Below are 25079 nucleotides of genomic sequence, written 5' to 3' on the forward strand. Positions count from 1 at the left end.
TGCAGTTGTCTCTAGAGAAATAGGGAATAACCGCAAAATGGAGGCAATAATGTGAAATTCGTTTATTTTTACTTTGAGATTGCTCTATCAAAAGGGAAGTGTCCTGTTAACAAACAAGACAAAAATACTTCTTTAATGGTCGAGTTGTCAGTGCCTCAAAGAATACAAGCTTATATTCCCAACAAATGGAACTGCTGCTCTCACGCGGTAGCCATGCTTCTTTATCTTGTCCATCGACTGTGAAGATGATCAAGACATGGACAAGAATTGCTGTATCCTGATTTGTACATGTCCCACTAAATTTCAGCAAAACTGTTAAAACTATGAAATGCAAAATAATAATAATAATAATAATAATAATAATAATAAGACGAAGAAGAGGGAGAATCGTTCTTTTAATTTTCACAGCTTGCTTTTTTACATATTTTGTTTGAAATGTCCTTATGACTGCACTGTTTGCCAGATTTTCAACATTTTTTAAATATAAAAACGAGTTTGATGTTTTTATACTCTTCCATACACACATACATACATACATGGATTTGATATTGTAAGCAAAAATGTACGTATCACTTCAGAATTTGTCTTGGTTGCCGAGATTTGAAATATCACATAAAATTATGTAAATAATCCATTAATCAGCACGAATCAAAACATACTTAAAATGTAATAGGAAACCTGTATTTCTTAATGATATTCAAATCCTTTTGCAAGAATTTAAATCATTACACAATTTCGAATGTTAAATCATAATGCCTTAAAGTCATGATTTATACCTTTCAAAGTAAGAAAAAATCGTTTCCAAATATAATTAATGTAGCTGGCAGCGAAATACTTTTACAGTGAAAAAATTAATACCAGAAACACAAACAATAATGACAAAATTAATGTCATAAACACATACAATAATGACATAATTAATAAAATAAACACAAACAATGACAAAATTGATACCATCAACACAAACAATATTGACAAATTTAACTCCGTAAACACAATCAATAATGATATAATTAGTACCATAACATAAACAATAATAACCTAATTAATTCCATAAACAAAAACAATAATATGATTAATACTATAAACACAAACAATAATGACAAAATTTATACCATCAAAATAAACAATATTGACATTATGAATTCCATAAATACAAACATTAATGACAAATTAATACCATAAACATAAACAATATTGTCAAAATTACAGAGTCAATATCCTATCATTTTCATAATTACTAGACATAAATTTCTAACAAATATATAACAATCAGTTGCACCTTATATTTTGCAATGTCACAAATGTAAAATTGAAACGATGGCTACATCGTTTTCAGACACTTATCTCGTTATGTTGTATAGCGTACCAGAAATGAACTTACAGTCTACAGAAAACAACATGGCAAAATCTATAATTTACAAAGATTAATATAATTTTATATTTGTACCTAAGAGAAGATGATTTTCAGGAATGCAGTCGCAGTTATGCTTAGGTTGCCTCCCAAGAGCCGTTTATATAGAATTCCCCGTCAGAAATGTGTCGAACTTTGCCTAAAGAAGTGTCATCTAGCGTACCTTTGGTACTAGACCATATGTTAGAATTCCCTGTCAGAAATATGTCGAACTTTGCCTAAAGATGGGTCATCTAGCGTACCTTTGGTACTAGACCATATGTTAGAATTCCCTGTCAGAAATATGTCGAACTTTGCCTAAAGAAGTGTCATCTAGCGTACCTTTGGTACTAGACCATATGTTAGAATTCCCTGTCAGAAATATGTCGAACTTTGCCTAAAGAAGTGTCATCTAGCGTACCTTTGGTACTAGACCATATGTTAGAATTCCCTGTCAGAAATATGTCGAACTTTGCCTAAAGAAGGGTCATCTAGCGTACCTTTGGTACTAGACCATATGTTAGAATTCCCTGTCAGAAATATGTCGAACTTTGCCTAAAGAAGTGTCATCTAGCGTACCTTTGGTACTAGACCATATGTTAGAATTCCCTGTCAGAAATGTGTCGAACTTTGCCTAAAGAAGTGTCATCTAGCGTACCTTTGGTACTAGACCATATGTTAGAATTCCCTGTCAGAAATATGTCGAACTTTGCCTAAAGAAGGGTCATCTAGCGTACCTTTGGTACTAGACCATATGTTAGAATTCCCTGTCAGAAATATGTCGAACTTTGCCTAAAGAAGGGTCATCTAGCGTACCTTTGGTACTAGACCATATGTTAGAATTCCCTGTCAGAAATATGTCGAACTTTGCCTAAAGAAGTGTCATCTAGCGTACCTTTGGTACTAGACCATATGTTAGAATTCCCTGTCAGAAATATGTCGAACTTTGCCTAAAGAAGGGTCATCTAGCGTACCTTTGGTACTAGACCATATGTTACACTAGCAACCGGTAGACTACCAAACACCTTGAATGTGGTTTATTGACAGATACATGTTTTTAAATACTGTTACTGTCATCTTACACTTGTGGTAACCATTAACAAATCCGGACATAACACGTATCAACATCCATCCCCTGAAGAAGTTTTATGATCAGAGGAAGGATTGTGTGCATATAACATGCCAAACAATGACGTTGTCATAAACTAAATGCATAAACTTTACGAAGGCCAGAAAAAGATGGTCCGTCGTAAGAGTGTGGCACAATTAAAGACGCATATCATCTTCCATTTTACGATTTCAACAATAACGATGTCTGAGAATGAACATCAAACATAACATGTAACTGAAGTCATTGAAGCGTAAAATATGGGCCGTTATTAATTCTTTCTGAAATGGGGGAAAAGTCCTCAACAAAATGAATTCCCACATCAAGTTTAATGATTCTTGATACGATATTATGTACACAACATTCAAAAGACCTATTTGGTAAGGAGCTAAACATTTCGGTCAAGTAAGGATCCTTGGCTTCTAACAATATTTTTTCTGCCCTGAAAAATATCTGCTTTGTCCGTAATAGGTTATGGCTTATAACACATAGCTTCAACTTTCGTGGTCTTGGAGATCGGAGAAGTGTTCGTACTTCCGGTGTACTCCATGTTCCATTCCGCTTCCAAGAATAATTTGTTGCATCAAAAATTCTCGACCGTGCAAAATTTGACTTTGCATAATAAACTGAGCCGAGAAGAAAAAGTAGTGGCCATATCGAAGTTTTGGGGACCCATTTGAAAAATATGATGGGCCAGTGACCCTTTTAGCTTCAAGCTACGATTGAACCGTGCCTGTCTACTTGAATAGCGAATTTGGAAAGGTTGTAAGTCTTACCTAAAAAAAAGGCTGGCATCCTAAGAAAAGTTGGAAGTGTTACCAAAATAAGTCTTGCTTCCTAAGTAAGATATGAAGTCTTACCGAAAGAAGTCTGACTTCCTAAACAAGAGGCAAGAATAAATAACGGTAAGAAGGATGCCTCCTTGCTTCTCGCAGATTTCAGAAAAGGTTGCTTACTTGGTAGAGCAGATTTCTAGAGCTGAGGGAACTTAGTTTTCGGTCATAATATGAGCAGGCATCCATTTTGAAAGATATCCTAACAAATCCTAAACCTCGGTTGAGGGAAGATTTTGAGTCACACATCTTATTATTTCTTCTCTACCTGTCTGACAGGCCAGTAAATAATGGCGCTCATTCACCGTCATTCCCGAGTCGACAAGGAACTGGAACATTTCCTCCTTACCAGAGTTAATTACCCTTTCAGATGCTAACATGACGGCATGACCGTTTGGGTTCCATTGCTTCATACATTTAAGAAAGCATACCAGGTCTTTTATGTAACTGACAGAAAATCTCAAGACAAGACTTGGGACAGAGCTGTAAACAAGGTCACTGTGCTCTAGGAGTATTTTAAGCCAACCCGTTTTCTGCACAGTTTCTACATAGTCTATAAAAGTTCGTACATCACTGTTTTCCAGTACCATTCGGTGCATGCATTGAGCCATACTAAACATTTTGGTGTATCTGGCAAATGCATCTGACCTTTGATATTTCAGGACGTTATCTACAGACTTCATCACTGGATCACGGCCTTCACATGCTTTCTTCAACATGTTACCGAAACTCTCGAGGAACTGTATTCCAAGGGGATCCCAACCTTCTTTGGTTTGCAATTGATCAGCTACAATTTGGATCATTGCATCATTGCCACCAAAAGTTGCAGCAATCATGTGATGTGGATTAAGCGTTGGATTCCATTTCAGAATCACCTGAAATATATCACTGCATCCAATCACACATGCCAATTCTGCAGAAAGGGATAAACTATGAACATCAAGTCTTTTTTTCTCCTTCAAACCTTGAAGCACAGAATCAACCAATACTGGATCGCGGCTGAAAATGGAAGCATACAAACAAGAAACATCGATACCAAAATCCAATAAGACGTCAACTAATTGTCCGTTTCCTGCAGCATATGCAAGCCACAATCCAGCTTTTATGAGGGGATGTTTCCACGACGAAAAGCGATACCAGAAACTATTCAGAGCGTCAAGAAGACTTTTCACAAAACTGTTCGGACAGACATTTCTAAGTGCAAAATAGGCGATTATGGATGTGGCTGGGTCATTCCCTCCACCTCGCAAAAATTGCACGGCTTTTCCTGTCTCCTTCAGGATTTGTATCAGCTCTCTCATAATCTCTGGTTGTTGAAAGGCCGGATGGACAGAGATCCTTGAAGCATTGTTCTGTTCAGTAACTTCTGTAATAAATCTCATGCACAAATCTTTGTACAACCTATCTGTTACAACAAAAATCTCATCCGTTTGGTCAATACCCGTTTGCACACACTGACACAGAAAGTCAATGTTGCATTTTTCAAGCAGGAGTTTAGGACATCTCTCACTTAATTCAAGTCCAACAGATTCATACAAGACATTATGTGCAAACCTGTAAGTTCCTCTGTCCTGCACAATGTACACTCCATCAAGTTCTTTCAGTACATCATGCATTTTTCTACGTGAAGGAACTTGATTATCATAAAGAAATGTTTCACACAGCTGTTGAAGAAGACTCTTCGAAGTGGGTGTTAGCTCAAATTTGAAGTCATCAACATGAACATCGGAACTACAAAATATATATGCAAGCATTGTTGATTTGCACTCGTCCATATTATTTAAAATATTCCTGATACCTCGATATGGTCTTAAAAAGAAATCTTCTCGTCTAACAAAACATCTTTCTTCAGCTGCAAATAAAGAGCAGCAATATGGAAATCCAACGGGGGATTCAAAAAGCTGTATACATTTCTCAATATCGAGCCCATTTCGGTCTCTCTCGTACTTGTTGAGTGCAGTGATTAGTATGTCCCTTTTTTCATCATGGTTGAGGTGTCTTGATGATAACTCAACCTTATTATTAAGCAATGGCAACCAGGAGAACGTAGAAGATCGTCTGGAATCAAATTCTGCAAGAACCGTCTGTCTTAATGCTATGATCAATTTAACTTTGCCTTCTGTTACATATGACTGCAAATCAGACAAAACGCTGGACCATGTCTTCAACAAACCTTCGTCTAGCCGATGTTCCCCAAATATATCATCTAGAAATAACACATCAACTTTGTCCATATCGACAAAGGACCAGTCTTTGGCATCATGAAGGATAATGCATCTCTCAAGATTAGAGGAAGTGATTTTGTTAAGGAGGAGATAACCTGCAGACGTCTTGCCCTCACCAGGATTACCAGTGATAGTCACAACTCCATTCTTTTTGATGACATCCTCTGCTTCTTGAATCTGCCTTGTCCAAACAAGGTTATCTTTTAAAACACTCTGGACACGAACTATTGTGCGATCTGCAACAGTAAGAAGCAAAAATCAATTACAACTTGTCATGTTGAGGTCATTAATTGATATGAGTGGTAATTACATTCATCTGACGATTTGCATGCATTACGCGTATGATTGTAAATCTCTTCTATATCTAAGCTCTTGAATATAGTTTATTTATGCGTATAACACAATGCACGACTACACGAATGCTTTATAATATATTTACTACATGTCTCACATCGCAAACTACCTACACTATATTTGATAATTAAAAGAATACACCAAATACATTTTGTTCTCTTACTGAGCATAAAAGAGTGACAACTGACATATTTTCCATTGTGGAATTGTTATAAAATAAGGGAATACTTTGGTGGAGCGAGAGTTCTTACCATTCAGGTTCTTTCCAACATGCAATTTCTCGTCTACTTCCGGTACCGGACCATCAACTTCATCTGCTTCAGATGAGCGAAATTTGCCGTCTTGTTCTATACCTTTCAACATCCTTATCATTTCAGTCTGGTCTTCAAGGATCTTTGATAATTTCGAATCCAGTTGTGTATCGCGGCTAAATCGCTCCATAATCACATCAACTGTTTCTTGCAGACCCAACGGTTCTTTTAGTAAGCTGTCGATCTCTTTCTTAATTTCATCCTCAAAGTTGCTGTCATTGCTCATTTTTGCAAGGTTAATAATTATGTTGCTTATTTCTTTCCAAAGGCGGTCAAATTCTTTCAAATCTGTCATCGCATTTCCTTTGTGTCCATTTAAACCATTTCTTCGTTCTTTCAAATCATGAATCAGTTGCTCTTCTTTGGGGTTCGCTGAGCTGAACAATTTGTTCAAAAGAAGGGACAGTAGAGTGATGTCAAATTTTTGAAGGTCTGGATCTGATTTACCTTGAGGAAATATAAGAGAAAGTTGATCTGGGAAAAGACGCATACGTAAGATCTTGTTTTTCTTTTTGGCGAAAAAATTCTCTGCAGTGCACTTTTGTCCTTCAACATGTAACACAAATAACTTTCGAACAACTTTCGTACCCGTCTGCATCATCAGACACACCAAGCGGCAAAACCGCTCTGTATCAACAGTGGTTGTACTCATGTCGAATGATCCTGCAAGGAAAGAAAACAAATATTTACTGAGTATGTAATGACACAAATTGTACAACAAATCAGAAACGCCTCCACTGTGTTTATTATTTTGTTCTGTTAGGTCGCTGTTGTGGACAATGTTGCATGCCGTACTGGGAATAAATGTCTTACTGACATGGCATGCCTGACCGTGCCGGCTTACTTGAGCCACTGATTTACCTGTCGGGCAGAACTTAAAATTAGGGGCTGACTTAAACTGAGTGAAGGGTATTACTTTATCGGCCTAGTAAGAGTGGTACTGAGAAAATAGGTGCTTGTGTGGATACTGTATTGTAATAAATTGGGTATATGCTATCTGTATTTAGTTTTGTTTATAGTTTTGCCATATATTAGGTAGTATTTGTTAGATTACGGGGATTCGTTGTTCGGAAAATATTTCTCAAAATGAGTACTTAGCAAATTTCCACGTGCAGACGTCATAACGAACAGGAACTTTATGATAACATGGACCACTTTCGTAAAATGGAGTCGTCCTACGTTCTTAACATAGGGAATGTTCTGGATATTATAGGTATAGAATTTGATATAGGAATAATTCTTTGCATTGAGTGTTTATGACGTGTATTGTACTGCAGGCTTAATGTCTAACATTTAGCTTGGGAAGGCATATTAATGGGTAACACAAATGTGAAACAAGGAAACAAGATGCAGGTGTGAATTATTTTCATGCTGGCTGATCACTGGGTGATTAGGGAAAATTATTTGTAGTATTCGCGCATTTAAGAACCCTTACATTAATAACATTAACGATTACTGTCTTGGGGTCTTTGGATATTGGATAAATTTCAAAGACAAACTCGCGCAGAAGTTATTTAATTCACTCGGTAGTGAGACCTCTTCTATGTATCAGTATTCCATTACAAAAGCGAACTAAGTAACTCGTTACAAATATAACGTGCGAAAAACAACAAAAGAAAGCACTAAAAAACAGCCCAACAATTTTTTTAAAACCAAAACGTTCAACCAATATGGGTCTCCGATATGAATCTTTGCCCTATGGTCCCAAGAACTCGTGAACAGAAGTGGTACTGAGAAACGAGGAGTACGCGGAGGCTTTATTCAAAATATTATGAAAATCGAACGAATGATAGAAAGTATTTTGACCAAAGTCGTCCATCACCCACTCCCACCCACCACCACCACACACGAATAACCCAAATGAGAGATATCCCTTTTCCTTGGGCATAGTAAGAAGTTAACTGTAACTTATTTGTCATGTGTGCGTGTGTTGTGTTCGCGTGTTTTCGTGTGTTCGAAAAGCTACATACGTTTTAGAGATTGGATTCATAGGAGACTTTGTCCCAGTTAAATAATTATTTTGTAAGATTAATGTAAACCTGTCGGGGACGGAAATGGTCCTATTGCTGGTTTCCTGAATCTGTGAATGTAGGGATGAGGTTATAGGGCGCTAATTTAGAGTTACTGTTTCAAGGGGAAAATGACGGCGTAATACCTACCACACCAGCAAAAATAATCTCTCGAACAGTACGCAGTCTCACTTGAAACGCTTCAATCTTTAGGAATGATCTGTAAGTCTGAATATACCTCCCCTCCACCACTGATTTCAATAACTAAAATCTTTAATGTGATAAAAAGTGCACGAACTTAGTCAATTCATTTATTGTTTTTTAATTTCTAACCTGAATTTGACCCAAGTGGCCCTAACACTGGCACTGTCTGTGCCTTGCATGCTTAAAGGATACACTATGGGCGAATTGATTTACACAGACAACATTATGACGTAGTCATCCTATTAGGAACTGCTGGATAATTCCGTAAATTACCATATGGTACGCTCACCAGTTATTATGTACTTTTGAGAGAGTGACGTATGTAAGGTGAAGCTGTTTGCATTTGAAACATGCACACTGGAGAGAATGTTGGCATATCTCTATCCTACTTTGATGCAATGTCGCTCACATTTCTTAGGATATTGTACTTAAGGAAATTGTAAATGATCTAAGCACACTGCTAACTAAAATGACTGCCCCCTTGTGCTAAAAAAATCACCCAGAAGTAGTCTAAAGTACACCATCTTTAGCACCTATTAAACTGGAAAAATTAATTTTGCCCGACAGGACAATACCATCTTCTGAAAGTGCAATGGATGAATTCCCAAATATATCAAATGTATAGAAAGTTGAGTTATTTTTTTATACAATTTACCTCTGAAGTCCAGGAAGTGAAAATGACCAAGTGGAGTTACTAGTTTTTTGAAAGGTGCACATCTGGAGTAAAGCCAAGCTGTATACTCTATAATCCATATTACACCCATCAATCATACACCAAAAAGGGAGAATTAAAGGTTATTGGAACAATACCTAAGATATACAAGGTCTTTGTTAAGTAGCCAGTATAACCAGTAAAAATATCCGGGAAAATTCCCTTCCTTATAAATTCTAACAAAATATGAAACTGTAGAGCGACACCATAATGTTGAGAGTTTAGAGTAATATCCCGTTGCACACATGTAGAAAGAAAGCACACTTCTTGTGAAATCCACGAGAAAGGCAAAATTGTAGTTGTCTTTCTTTTCCGTTGCTTGATTCGACATTGTAAATGTCGGACGCAGACGACGTAGTATTTATCTTCTATGTACCTACATCTGTAGTAGTGCATACACTACTCAGCTGAAATGAACATGTCCAGAAACTAGAAATCACTGGCAAACAGGGTCGTCTTTTACACTGAAAACTTCCGTTTGGAATGAAACAAGCAGACGATAGAGGTGTTGGGATCCCACATGTGCATAATCAGATTTGAAATTTTAAATCAATAAATGAACATGCTAAGTTCTGTGCATCTTTTATCTAATTTGTTCTTTTTGTTTTTTAAAAAGGTTGTCATGTTTGCTCAGCCCCAGTTCGTAGGTCGTGTATAAATTAAGGTATTTTTACAAGCCATGATTTGATGTCTGAACACTGTCGCAGGCTATATTTAATCTCTTACGCTAGGTTACCGTCATCAGAGAGAAGACCCGGCACCTTGGTTCGGCACAGGCGTTAGATTAAGCGATTTCACACCTATGTGTTACAGCTTAGTTCTAAGATCAGAGGAACTCGCAAGGGAACGGGACGTGTTCCAAATCCGTCTTCACGTAGACAGACAGCGAGAAGGATATATTGTCCGCTAAATTTGATTGGATCCGGTCACCACGACACACAACCGGAATTGATATAGAGAGTGTGATAACAATTTCGATCCGAATTATACTTTCTAACTAGCAAGCAAAAATTTAGTCTCGCCTAGGAAGATTGCTGAGCTATATAGGGCTATTTTGAGGAAGCCACTCGCAATTTGGCGATACAAGTTAGAGAGGAGATTCTAAGAAAAGACAAAGCTTCATAAAGGAAGCCTTATGGGGGACAGAACATCCGGTTCAGTTGAGTCCCGAGTTTCTAAGAGGGGAGACGCAAGTGAAACTAGGAGAGCAGTCGGAGTGGACAAGTCTAGTCGGGGGAGAGTGTCGAGGAGGAGGAGGGAAAGAAGTCGAGGAGGAGAAAGTAGAGAAGGAGGAGGAGTATAGAGAAGTAGAGGAGGAGAAGGAATTTGGAGGAAGTCGGGAGGAAGAGGAGAAGGAATTGGAGGAATAGGAGAGAGGAAAACACAGTTGATTAGAATACAAGGACAGGTGGAAAGATATTTCACACTACTAATCAAATGATGAAATAAGCTATCACAGGGTCGAGAGGAAGGAGAGTACTTGGGAAATGTGAAGCACTTGACTATTTAATTATTATTTTTTTAAAAATTGTTGAATTTCACTTTCTGTTTATTCAGTCATTTAACCGTCGGCATTGCTGACTGGGGGCTCAGAGATTTACATTTATCTTTCACTAAATTAACTTCCAACCAAAATCGAGCCTGGGTGGGACCTTTATAATAATTTACATAAGTAGTGAAGTGGGGCACTTTAGCCTCAATGGGAATTAGCATTAAAAACACCCCTGGGTCACTTTAGCCTCAATGGGAAATTTAACATTACGAAAACACCTGGGTCACTTTAGCCTCAAGGGAAATTTAACATGGGGGAAAAATCGTGGGCTTGTCTAGCGTCAAGTGAAATTTCACATGGGGAAAAATCATGGGCCACTCTAGCGTCAAGGGAAATTTAACATGGGAATATCTCGTGGGACTGTCTAGCGTCAAGGGGAATTTAACATATGGAAATTGAACATGGTGGGTCTGTATAGCGTCAAGGGGAATTGAACATGGTGGGTTTGTCTAGGGACAATGATGGTAGAGGGTCAAACACAACAGAGACAGAGACATACATACACTAGTACAAGCGTGAGATTTATATATAAAGCATTACCAAGACCTGAAATCTTGCTGGGGTGTTCAAAAATTTGCATAATTGTAATGATGCTATAAATAGCTATAATCAAGGAAATGCTCAACGACAAAATAGATGTGACTAAAAGTAACGCTAAAATGACGAAATTGTCCCAGAATTTAAAGGAAAATAAACATATCCCCGAAAATTAAGTTACAGTGGTTTAGACTAAAGTGGATAAAATTAGTAACTACTTACAATATCAACTTGTGTGACGATCGTGGATAAACACCCATGTATATATTTAAAGCTATAATCAGCTAAAATTCCTATGAAATCCCAATATCTATTTATACTACAACTTGTGGGTCATTCCTTTGGAAAACCCCACTATCTTTTTATAGCCTCAGCTTGAGTGACGTTCCTGTTTATGAACTCTAGTACATATGTATAGCTACAACCTGTGGAAATCTCCAAGTCCATATTTATAGTCTTAAAATTTCTAGCGTCAGTGACGTCACTGTACTGAACACTAGGAGATAAATGTCAACAGTGTTGCAAGTGGCTGACCTGAATACGCGCTACTGTAGGTAGGTAGGTTGAATGTATTTGATAGGGATAAATAGAGTTTTATAGGGACAAACAGAGACCAACACACATACACACACACACACACACAAACACACACACACACACGCACACCACAGAGGGAAGAAGAAGAAACAAACCCAAAATATACTATTCACACAGGGAAGAGGAAAAACCCAACAAATATACTATCCAGACATTCTTACATACACACACACACACACACACACACACAACAGATCGAAGAATAAAACCAAAATTAAAATATAGTATCCATACAAACGTACGCTAACGCGTACAAACCCCAAATATACTATCCATACAAACGTACGCGAACGCATACAAACCGCAAATATACTATCCACACAACGTCGCTAACGCATACAAACCCCAAATATACTATCCACACAAACGTACGCGAACGCATACAAACCCCAAATATACTATCCATACAAACTTACGCCAACGCATACAAACCCAACAAATATACTATCCACACAAACGTACGCGAACGCATACAAATCCCAAATATACTATCCATACAAATTTACGCGAACGCATACAAACCCCAAATATACTATCCACACAACGTCGCTAACGCATACAAACCCCAAATATACTATCCACACTCGGGAGAAAGAAGAAAAAAAAAAACAACCAAATATACGATCTACACAACGTACGCACACACACACACACACACACACACACCACAGAGGGAAGAAGAAAACCATTATACACTATCCACACGGAGTAAAGAAATAACCCTTTATATATACTATCAACAGAGAGTGAAGAAAATAACCCATTATATTCCATCAACACAGAGTGAAGAAGAAAAAAGTTTTTGAAAGCACCTAAACCTTCACCTGCAATGACCAACTCTGCCAAACAACTACACCCCACCCCCCACTCCCAACACTACAAAACCCATTTAACCCGTTATTTTATGGCATCAGTGTGTGATTTAGGAAACATCAAGACACAAAATGATGGATGAATAGACTGACTATTGTTTACCGACTTGCATGCCTAAAGAGCGTGCGTGAAGGAAAACATCCTTCCATTTCAATTCTAACTAAAACATGATCCAGAGGGATAGAGAGAGGTGAAAGAGCACAATTTCATAACGTGTGAGTAAAAACAAAACACGCCATCCTTATTATACAATGTCAAGACCAAGAGACACTTACGTTTTCTTTCTGGTCTATTCTCTTTTAGAAGGTAGTATGAAATTTCACATCAGGGCCAACGCATCGGCTCACATTGTCAATTTTTCCATTTCCATGTCTTCACTGGCACAAGTTCTTCCTCATCTTCAATTTCTTCTTCTTCTGAATCCTTCTTCTCTTTTTCTGTCTTGTTTCAGGTCGATCTGTGCTGACTCTTCCATCTTCTTGATCGTTTGAGAGTGGAATGAATACTCTGACGCTAAGACACTCTCCCTATATACAGGGACCTGCTGCGTATGAAACCTAGTCAAATGTAATTTTGCAATAAGATGAAACGATTTCGTTGAGAAAGTAAAAGGCAATGATGTACCGTATCGCCTCACACAAAACCTGAAGTGTTAGTTCAAATCCGTGTCAGCGATTTCGAAGACGACATAACTGAGCTTTAATCAATGCTCTCCATTTATGCCACAAAACCACGAGTCCTGATTCACGCCAAAAGAAATTTCGTTCGGTCCATAAAAAATAGTATCACATCTGAGAAACGCAAAAACGAACTTCCAGAAAACTGAGAACGAAGGCTTACACCTACAACGTAAATTTATGAGTTCAAGTAGTGCGTAAAATTTAGTCAAATTAAATTTTTATAGTCAAGACCAAACGATCTCTTTTCGAACAAGAAAGCAGACACCAAGCGACAATGGCGATCCGTGTCACACAACACTTTTCAAAATGTGTATTATCAGAGGTTTGTTCTAGCGATCTGCACGGTTAAATTAAATGTTGATGTATTTTGCAATAAGACGGACACAATTTCCATGGGATCGCCCATGGTACGATTGTTAGTGCATTAGTTTAATTTTTTTAAATATTTTTTTATATAAATCGCCTATAGGATAGACCCAGTAAAGCATGGCCATTCTCGTCACTGTGTGAATAGCTACACAAGTCAATTCGAAGTGAACGCGGTAAGAAAATAAATATAGCCAATGAAATGGCTTACAACGGGTGATGCATTGTTTTATTCTAGGACAGTGTGGCATAATAATCCCTATGCTCTTGCGTTGTTACCATTACAGTGCAGACAGACTGAAATGTGAACTTACAAGCCCTCTTTGTGTATTGTACCATTTCTTCTTACCACATCAAAATACTGAGTGTCTCAGTATTGGTTCGCCCTTTTTAGGGCTCCAAAAGATTGCCTTTTATTAAATAGGGAACCATATTTGGCTTGGTATCCCTCCTTGACTAAACTATTCTCGAAACAAACTTGACCCATTGGAACACCGCAACAAACTTAACTTGTCAAACCTAACAGTGACAAAACTTGTATATGTCGCTTAGACATATTAATTTAAATAAGACCAGTATGGTTATTTTTATGTATAATAAGTACTAATATTAGATAGATACGTTAGGAAGTAGGAAATTTAACAGACTCGTTAGATTTGAACTAATTGCACAGGTGGAAAACACATTATTGGTACTTTTTATTGTCCATTAGCAAAAACGGGACTTGATTTGAAATAAGTACGGGCTGGCGTTTTGGGGAGTACTTAACATCCATCGCTGGCTTGCTGAGCACCTTTTTTTCCTCCTTTACCACGCTCGGACATCGTACACGTGGCAGAATGTGGAACGATTTCCACCTGCCACACGCCCATGTGTCCTAATGTGACGTCATAGCTGCCGACCAATCGTAGCGGGCTTTACATACTACTTGGGTTGACACCTGAGGCATTTCAAACCAACTAAGAAAAATGAGTGTGTGGTGAGACTATTCCCACTCATGTTTAAAGCCTTTCCGTCAGGTTGTTAAGGACTAGTTAGTCCTACACCTGAGTGGCTAAATTTAAAAGTAGTCTGTGAGTACATAAAAGCCTGGGGGATGAGGTTCTCTTTCCTTCCCCAGGAGTAATTAAAAATCACGTGATGCGTGATTAAACCAGTGATACATGCTCCATTGGAGCGAAAATCACTTTAATTCAAGTAAGGAAGCAAGCAAGTTCGGGTACCGTCTCTAGCACTCTTGATGACACCAACTGTCTGGGTTATTTTCTTTCTTGCAAGCCCCTATGTTCCACTTCTGTTTGTGATAATGACTTGTGATACTTCACATTTTCTAAAGTGGAAATCTTTACAAGCCGTACAAAATACAAAACTTATATGACTTTGGCTTTTGACACTTGCACAGACTCTTCACTTTATAAGTGTCACGAGAAAATTGTATATCCAATTTTTACCATTTTCCAAAACACGCACACACTTGCAGCTTGACCAGAAATATGTACATCTTGTTTTGTGAATAAGTCACAGACAAGTCCAAGCATGTATAGGTGATTATGAACGTTAGGAATATCCCTCATTTTTTCAGAAATATCAAAGCTTGAATGTGCATTTTCCCTTTTCCACTCTATATTAGTGCTTAGATTTGTTCCAAAAAAGAAACGAAACAATTTTGAAAGAAAAAGAACTGAATTTTGAATTCAGATTTCTCTCTGTTTATAATTTTTTTCAAGTTGATGGTGCATGACAGATTACAATCGCCTACCTTTCCAAAGTGAGAGACATTTCTTCACATGTCATTGCCTTTGTTAAATTCGGTTTCATTGGTTAGTTATCGTTAATCTTTAAATTTTTGATGCATTTCTTTTTGATAGAAGATTTAAGGCTTTCTAGTGTTGTAACGGTGTTTATGTTGTTTAGTCTGTTGATGAAATTATTTATAGCAAAGTGCTTAAGATTTTTCAGTTTTTTTTTTATTTCAAGCCATACAAAAGGAGACCAAGTTTGTCTTGAAAGAGGATTGAAACTCTAAATTACACGGGCGTGAAGGTAAACATCGTTGTGTTCATTCTAATCATGCTTGCCGTATCTCTTTGTGTTTTAGAGGTCATATTTCTTCTTAAGTAAATACACGCATCAATAGACAGACAGATTGGGTCATCATCCTTGAGTTTCACTGTACTTTAGGTTCTTTACTTCATACAAACCCCAAATTTATTAGTTTGAAGAAAAAAAAGATAACATGCCCCTCAATACTGTAACACGTCTGTTCTGACTCTACCGATGTGAGTGTGAGTGTTTATGTTAAAATATTTAAGTAAGATATAAAAAAATGGTCAGCTTGAAAACGCGAACCAATACTGTGACACTCAGTATTTTGATGTGGTAAGAAGAAATGGTACAATACACAAAGAGGGCTTGTAAGTTCACATTTCAGTCTGTCTGCACTGTAATGGTAACAACGCAAGAGCATAGGGATTATTACGCCACACTGTCCTAGAATAAAACAATGCATCACCCGTTGTAAGCCATTTCATTGGCTATATTTATTTTCTTACCGCGTTCACTTCGAATTGACTTGTGTAGCTATTCACACAGTGACGAGAATGGCCATGCTTTACTGGGTCTATCCTATAGGCGATTTATATAAAAAAATATTTAAAAAAATTAAACTAATGCACTAACAATCGTACCATGGGCGATCCCATGGAAATTGTGTCCGTCTTATTGCAAAATACATCAACATTTAATTTAACCGTGCAGATCGCTAGAACAAACCTCTGATAATACACATTTTGAAAAGTGTTGTGTGACACGGATCGCCATTGTCGCTTGGTGTCTGCTTTCTTGTTCGAAAAGAGATCGTTTGGTCTTGACTATAAAAATTTAATTTGACTAAATTTTACGCACTACTTGAACTCATAAATTTACGTTGTAGGTGTAAGCCTTCGTTCTCAGTTTTCTGGAAGTTCGTTTTTGCGTTTCTCAGATGTGATACTATTTTTTATGGACCGAACGAAATTTCTTTTGGCGTGAATCAGGACTCGTGGTTTTGTGGCATAAATGGAGAGCATTGATTAAAGCTCAGTTATGTCGTCTTCGAAATCGCTGACACGGATTTGAACTAACACTTCAGGTTTTGTGTGAGGCGATACGGTACATCATTGCCTTTTACTTTCTCAACGAAATCGTTTCATCTTATTGCAAAATTACATTTGACTAGGTTTCATACGCAGCAGGTCCCTGTATATAGGGAGAGTGTCTTAGCGTCAGAGTATTCATTCCACTCTCAAACGATCAAGAAGATGGAAGAGTCAGCACAGATCGACCTGAAACAAGACAGAAAAAGAGAAGAAGGATTCAGAAGAAGAAGAAATTGAAGATGAGGAAGAACTTGTGCCAGTGAAGACATGGAAATGGAAAAATTGACAATGTGAGCCGATGCGTTGGCCCTGATGTGAAATTTCATACTACCTTCTAAAAGAGAATAGACCAGAAAGAAAACGTAAGTGTCTCTTGGTCTTGACATTGTATAATAAGGATGGCGTGTTTTGTTTTTACTCACACTTTATGAAATTGTGCTCTTTCACCTCTCTCTATCCCTCTGGATCATGTTTTAGTTAGAATTGAAATGGAAGGATGTTTTCCTTCACGCACGCTCTTTAGGCATGCAAGTCGGTAAACAATAGTCAGTCTATTCATCCATCATTTTGTGTCTTGATGTTTCCTAAATCACACACTGATGCAATAAAATAACGGGTTAAATGGGTTTTGTAGTGTTGGGAGTGGGGGGTGGGGTGTAGTTGTTTGGCAGAGTTGGTCATTGCAGGTGAGGGCTTAGGTGCTTTCAAAAAACTTTTTTCTTCTTCACTCTGTGTTGATGGAATATAATGGGTTATTTTCTTCACTCTCTGTTGATAGTATATATAAAGGGTTATTTCTTCATTCCGTGTGGATAGTGTATAATGGTTTTCTTCTTCCCTCTCTGTGTGTGTGTGTGTGTGTGTGTGTGTGTGTGTGTGTGTGTGCGTACGTTGTGTAGATTGTATATTTGGTTGTTTTTTTCTTCTTCCTCCCGAGTGTGGATAGTATATTTGGGGTTTGTATGCGTTAGCGACGTTGTGTGGATAGTATATTTGCGGTTTGTATGCGTTCGCGTACATTTGTATGGATAGTATATTTGGGGTTTGTACGCGTTAGCGACGTTGTGTGGATAGTATATTTGTTGGGTTTGTATGCGTTAGCGACGTTGTGTGGATAGTATATTTGGGGTTTGTATGCGTCCGCGTACGTTTGTATGGATAGTATATTTGGGGTTTGTATGCGTTCGCGTACGTTTGTGTGGATAGCATATTTGGGGTTTGTATGCGTTCGCGTACGTTTGTGTGGATAGCATATTTGGGGTTTGTATGCGTTAGCGACGTTGTGTGGATAGTATATTTGGGGTTTGTATGCGTTCGCGTACGTTTGTATGGATAGTATATTTGGGGTTTGTATGCGTTCGCGTACGTTTGTGTGGATAGTATATTTGTTGGGTTTGTATGCGTTAGCGTAAGTTTGTATGGATAGTATATTTGGGGTTTGTATGCGTTCGCGTACGTTTGTGTGGATAGTATATTTGGGGTTTGTATGCGTTAGCGACGTTGTGTGGATAGTATATTTGCGGTTTGTATGCGTTCGCGTAAGTTTGTATGGATAGTATATTTGGGGTTTGTACGCGTTAGCGTACGTTTGTATGGATACTATATTTTAATTTTGGTTTTATTCTTCGATCTGTTGTGTGTGTGTGTGTGTGTGTTTGTGTAAGAACGTCTCGGTAGTATATTTGTTGGGTTTTTCCTCTTCCCTGTGTGAATAGTATATTTTGGGTTTGTTTTTTCTTCTTCCCTCTGTGGTGTGCGTGTGTGTGTGTGTGTGTGTGTGTGTGTGTATTGGTCTCTGTTTGTCCCTATAAAACTCCATTTATCCCTATCAAATACATTCAACCTACCTACCTACAGTAGCGCGTATTCAGGTCGGCCACTTGCAACACTGTTGAAATTTATCTCCTAGTGTTCAGTACAGTGACGTCACTGACGCTAGAAATTTTAAGACTATAAATATGGACTTGGGGATTTCCACAGGTTGTAGCTATACATATGTACTAGAGTTCATAAACAGGAACGTCACTCAAGCTGAGGCTATAAAAAGATAGTGGGTTTTTCCAAAGGAATAACCCACAAGTTGTAGTATAAATAGATATTGGGATTTCATAGGAATTTTAGCTGATTATAGCTATAAATATATACATGGGTGTTTATCCACGATCGTCACACAAGTTGATATTGTAAGTAGTTATTAATTTTATCCATTTAGTCTAAACCATTGTAACTTAATTTTCGGGGATATGTTTATTTTCCTTTAAATTCTGGGACAATTTCGTCATTTAGCGTTACTTTTAGTCACATCTATTTTGTCGTTGAGCATTTCCTTGATTATAGCTATTTATAACATCATTACAATTATGCAAATTTTTGAACACCCCAGCAAGATTTCAGGTCTTGGTAATGCTTTATATATAAATCTCACGCTTGTACTAGTGTATGCATGTCTCTGTGTTTGACCCTCTAACATCATTGTCCCTAGACAATCCCACCATGTTCAATTCCCCTTGACGCTATACAGACCCACCATGTTCAATTTCCATATGTTAAATTCCCCTTGACGCTAGACAGTCCCACGATTTATTCCCATGTTAAATTTCCCTTGACGCTAGAGTGGCCCATGATTTTTCCCCATTTTAAATTTCCCTTGACGCTAGACAAGCCCACGATTTTTCCCCATGTTAAATTTCCCTTGAGGTTAAAGTGACCCAGGTGTTTTCGTAATGTTAAATTTCCTATTGAGGCTAATGTGACCCAGGGGTGTTTTTAATGCTAATTCCCACTGAGGCTAAAGTGCCCCACTTCACTACTTATATAGAATATTGGTGGCACCCCACCCCAACCATAACACACCTACCACCGTGGCAGCGTAACAATCCTTCACGCCACGAAAGTAGAAGGGTAAAAATAAACAGGGAGGTATATTTAGGCTATAGAAGAGTTTCCTGGGCTTAGATTAGCTTAGTAGCTTAGTATTCAGGTAGCACGCAGCAACAACATCCAGTGAAACAAACATAATAATCCACCCAAACCATTGTATATATATATATATATATATATATATATATATATATAGAGAGAGAGAGAGAGAGAGAGAGAGCTATCAGATGTCTGTAGATGGTTTTGACTATAAATTCTCGAAGAATAGGGATAATTAGATTTTCAAGGTTTCCACGATTACCACTATGATGGTCATAATGCATATCAAATCGGCATAATTTTCATTGAGGACCAGCTATACATCATAAGACGACTTCTGGGAAAACTGAATGTCGATATGGCTTTCCATTCAGAAGCAGTAACAAGAAGACTTTCAAAATGGCTGCGATATTTTAGGTCAGATCTATAGCATTTTTATTCAGGAACTACTAGAATTCATCTTAAGTCGTCTGGTGAAAAGCCCGTGTCGATATCAGTTTTTACTTAGGGGGAGTACCGACAATTACATTTTCAAGCGACAATTAGATTTCGAGCAAATGTTCATGGCGGACATACTGTGCAAAGTTGCAACTAAATTAGTACCAATCAGTATCAACAAGACTGGCGAAATCGCAATTTCGATATGATTTTCCTTTGAGAGAAATAACAAGACTGGCGAAATCGCAATTTCGATATGATTTTCCTTTGAGAGCAATAACAAAAGTATTTTCATATCAGATTGGCACAATTTGTATTTCAGACCAATTAGACACGATAAGAAATCTTCTGGTAAAAATCCCATGCCTATACGACTTTCTGCCCAGGAAGAGTAGCAATTAAAAAAATCGAGATGATTTGCATGTTGTTCATGTTGTCAGATCAGTATCATTTCATTAAGGACCAACTGGATATTACAGAGTCTTTTAATCAAAGTCCCATGCTGATATAAAGTAGCGTTGTGACTTTTAAAATGGTCGCTGTGCCAGTCATATTTCATGTCTGGAGGGGACCATTTTCGTTTAGGACCAACCAGACAATGGAAGTTTTCTGGTCAAACCCCAATGTCGATATGACTTTGCATTCAGGATAAGTATGGATAACAAGAGTTCCAAGATGGCAACTGCGTCCGCAATAATGAACGTCTGATTGACGGCATTTTCATTTAAGACCATGTAGGCACAATATAAAATCTTTCTGTGAGGCGAACAAATAGGATGTCAGAGTGGTACCATTTTCAGTTAGAAGCAACTATACATCGTAAGAAATCTTAAGAAAACTCTTTATTACCTTCTATTCAGATGGAGTAGAGATAACAAGATTTTAAATACGGCCAGCTTTGTGGCCATAATGAACTTCAGATCGTCACCATTTTCATTTACGACAAACTAACCTTGACTTAAGGTGTACAATTTTATGGCGATCCTCCAACTAGTTTAGGAGAAGGAGCGATATTACACCTGTGCTAACGGAAGGACTTTGGAAGACGAACGTCGGGCAGCATGCCATCCCATAAGGTACTCAGTCTATGATCAGTAGAGCAAAAAAGATGAGAAACAAATTAAGTGCTTATGGTAAAGAAGAAATATCTGACAGCAACTCAATGCATTCACATTTTCAGTATTTGTAAACAGATCCCTTTGTCTAATATAGTGTGTACTTTACGAAATATGGAGGTAATATACACTGACTTTCATTGTTCGGATTTTCCTGTCGACAACGGGATAGATGTGTTAATAGTAGTAAATGTGGTCACCCTAGGGACAATGGGACTTAGCATTAAAAACACCCCTGGGTCACTCTAGGGACAATGGAAATTTAACATGGAGAAAAATCGTGGGTCACTCTAGGGACAATGGGAATTTAACATAGAGTTTGGGTCTGTCTAGGGACAAGGGAAATTAACATGGGAATAGAGTTTGGGTTTGTCTAGGGACAAGGGGAATTGAATATGGGATTTTTTTAAAAAAAATTTTAAATTTAAATTTAAATTTAAGAAAGGGTAGGCAATTGAAAGGCTATCTCTTTTCGAGAAATATGGCTGGCCCTGAAAAGGGTCTTTGGGTTTCTTCTTCTTCTTCTAACTCCTTAACTTCTTCCACCAAGTCCTCACTTTTTCCATTATTCCTTTCTTCTTCTTTTTCTCCTCTGGCATCCAGTCTGGATGGCCCAAGGCTCTAAACTTTTCCTGGACTTTGATCCAATTCTGATTTAGCCTATCAAAATCAGCCTGTTTCTTTTTGTTTTCCTGATCTTTTCTTTCTTTATACCATCTCTCTTTAATCTTCTTTACCTCCACCTCCATCACTTTTCTCATCAACTCCTCTCCTTTCCTAAGTCTTTCCTGACCTCTCTCCACATAAGAGCACTCTATCCCATGTGACATTTTTCAAGAAAACACCTGACTTTGCTTGCATTGTCAAGTGCTTCCTTTAGGCTTCCCACTCTGACATAGGTGGGATTTATCATACCTCTCAATCTCTTTTCCTCCTCTTCTATCATTCCTGCTATCAGTTCTTTTGCTATGTTTAGACATTTAGCGTAGTCCAGGTACTCTGCTATCTTCCATTCTTTTTCTAGTCTCTCCACTACATAGATACCATCTATTATCCAGTTGTATATATGTACCAAATTGTTGAACAAGTCACTTGCAACCACCATCTTCGTTTTTTATTATTCCGTAGAATGGTTCTAATGACGAACGTGGTGGGTTCTTATAGCGAAAGCGCGGACGTGATGGAAAACATCCCCCTAAAAACGTAAACTTGATCTTACCTAGATCATGACCAAGCAACGCGCGGACGTGAAGGAAAACATCCCCCACTTTTCTCATTTCATATAATCAAACCCAAACTATACTCTCCACATACGCTAAGAAACAATAAAGAAACCCATAATCTACTATTCACACAAACTTCCTTGAACATTTACAACAAAAACACACAAACACATACACTCTCACTATCAATAAAGAGTTAGTGTTTATATTCACACTACTCTACCTACACACATTGGCAAATTAATAGTTATTTCTTTTCTAGAGTATTGGGTAGCCCTTAAAAGGGCTTTTTTTTAAACTCCAGATGCACCTATCTAATGGTTGCACCTTCCTGGCCTGGCGCCACACACGCATCTTCTTCCCCAGTCTCCTTTCACCTTTCTTCTGGGGAGCGCAGAGGGAGGATGATTCGCTTCAACACCCCAATCCTCTGTCTCGGGAATATTGTACGACATCCTCCCTTCTAGTTTCTTTTCCTCCTCTTCCCTCTGTCTTTTCTCCTCCTCTTCGTTCTTCATTCTTTCCTCTTCTACTATAGCCTCCGCGCCCAGTTCATTTAACAGGCGCCTGACATATTCCAGATGTATCTGGAGTTCAAGAAGTTTGCTTATTCTGCTATTCATTCTTGTGTTGATCAATCAACAAGGGTAGCTAGATTGCCCAGTGAGTTTCAATTTATAGTGAAAGCGCGGACGTGATGGAAAACATCCCCCTAAAAACATAAAATTGATCTTACCTAGATCATAACCAAAAAAACAACAACGCGCGGACCTAAAAGAAACACTCACTCACTTTTTTATGCTACCCATCACTATTTTAAATTTTTTTAAAAATCACTTCAATAGACTATCCACATAAGCAAAGCAATCCAATCTAACTCCTAATCTACACCTCAAACACCAAAAAAAAAAAAAGACATCATTTTAATCTACTATCCATACCAACCTACTTAACCACTTACAAACACAAACACACAAACACATACCCTCACATTTTTTAAAAAAAGAGTTAGTGTTTATTTTCACACTACTCTACCTACACACATTGGCAAATCGATCGTTATTTCTTTTCTAGAGTATTGGGGTAGCCCTGAAAAGGGCTGTTTTTTTTGTTTGCTATGGCATTCTTTTTTAGTTTCTAAGAATGCGATGTCCTCTGAGGATAGACTTTCTGGCGATAGGTCTGCTTCTTCGGAAAGAGAAGAAGAACTCTTTGGTGTCGATACGACAATCGACAAAGCCTCTGTCAGCTTCAGGTTGCTGCTGTTGCTGTTGTTGCTGCTGTTGCTGCTGTTGTTGCTGTCTCTGAAGTCTGTACTTCTCTGTCCATTCTTCTTTCTCCCTGTTCACTTCTTCTCTGAAGAGCTCTTCTATCAGGTCTTCAGTGATTTTTAGCATTCTCACATTCTCTATTTCTTCTGGCTTCGGTATCAGACTGTGTCTGACCCTATGCAAATTCACGTAGGCTTCGTTGAGCTTAGCTAGTTTGGAGCACATCTTCGTAGGAGGATGAGTCGACAATGGATGGTTAGACTGGAAACAACCCGGTTCTTAAAGTCAAAGCGCGGACGTGAAGGAAAACATCCCCCACACGGTTTTTGAGTCGCAACGTTTAGTGAGTGTCATGAGAGGGATAGTAAGAAATGAAAGAGCATCAATCCAACATTCTTATAGCTAAACAAAAGACAAAGGCATTTTTTTCAAAACACATTTTTTATTCAAAAATCACTTAACACTAAACAACAACTCTAACATTTTTAACAATAATCCAACAATATAACATCAAGCAATTTTTTCAAAACACAACATTTTTTATTCAAAAATCACTTAACACTAAACAACAACTCTAACATTTTTTAACAATAATCCAACACTAAAAGTTTCTCCACTAGGTAAAGAGGGATAACAGTCTTCCATGGTTTCTAGTAATCTAGGATGACTTCTCTCAAACTGTTGATTTCTATGGTATTATCGAATTCTGCATACAGGATGACGTTCACCGTTTCATCAGGGTCTCGGTCTTTAAACTGAATTTCCACACGAATCTGGCCGGATTTTATAGGGTGGAAATGTCCCTCGTCGCTGCCTTGGTCTGGAGTGAAATCGAAAGCCCACAAAGCGTAGCCTCCTGCATAATCCTCGTACGTAATACCGTGACTGGTATTGGTTCCTAACTGTCCGGTGGCTTCGTACAGGGACAAGTACGATCTCAAGTAATTATTCTTGGTAAAGTCAGGTTCGAAAGGTCGGGTACACAAGGTCTTGCCATCGCGACTGACTTCGATTTTGGACACGCCAAAGTGTTGAAAGTAGAAAGGATTTTTTTCGGCAGCTCCGTTGAAGGCTGTATTCTCGACGATACCAACGATCAAACGTTTGGGTAACTGTCCTTGGAACAGATGATCTTCGATCATGGATCGCTGTCCCTTGGGAATGGTGAAGGTTTTCACTTCCACGCGTCGTATGGGATACTTGGCAGTCGTTCTGCTCAACG

At 38.1% G+C, this 25079-nt stretch overlaps 1 protein-coding gene across 2 annotated transcripts in view; it reads right to left on the reverse strand.

Moving 5' to 3' along the window:
* Positions 1–376: 376 nt before the first annotated feature.
* The window catches only part of LOC149806486 (uncharacterized), a 41034-nt gene continuing 16331 nt past the window's right edge, over positions 377–25079 (reverse strand). The window contains exons 1-3 of one of the 2 annotated variants that reach the window (XM_089953749.1): positions 21201–21338; positions 6165–6887; positions 377–5795 (exon numbers count right to left, since the gene is read on the reverse strand). In XM_089953749.1, coding sequence (XP_089809875.1) covers positions 3547–5795; positions 6165–6876 — 2961 coding nt within the window. In that variant the 5' untranslated portion in view covers positions 6877–6887; positions 21201–21338 and the 3' untranslated portion in view covers positions 377–3546. Of the gene's footprint in view, positions 5796–6164; positions 6888–21200; positions 21339–25079 lie in introns of those variants that run through there. The other variant, XM_089953740.1, reaches the window with a different exon arrangement.

The sequence above is a fragment of the Sinohyriopsis cumingii genome, chromosome 1, assembly GCF_028554795.1.
Source record: "Sinohyriopsis cumingii isolate HCF-2022 chromosome 1, ASM2855479v2, whole genome shotgun sequence".
NCBI classification, from domain to species: domain Eukaryota; kingdom Metazoa; phylum Mollusca; class Bivalvia; order Unionida; family Unionidae; genus Sinohyriopsis; species Sinohyriopsis cumingii.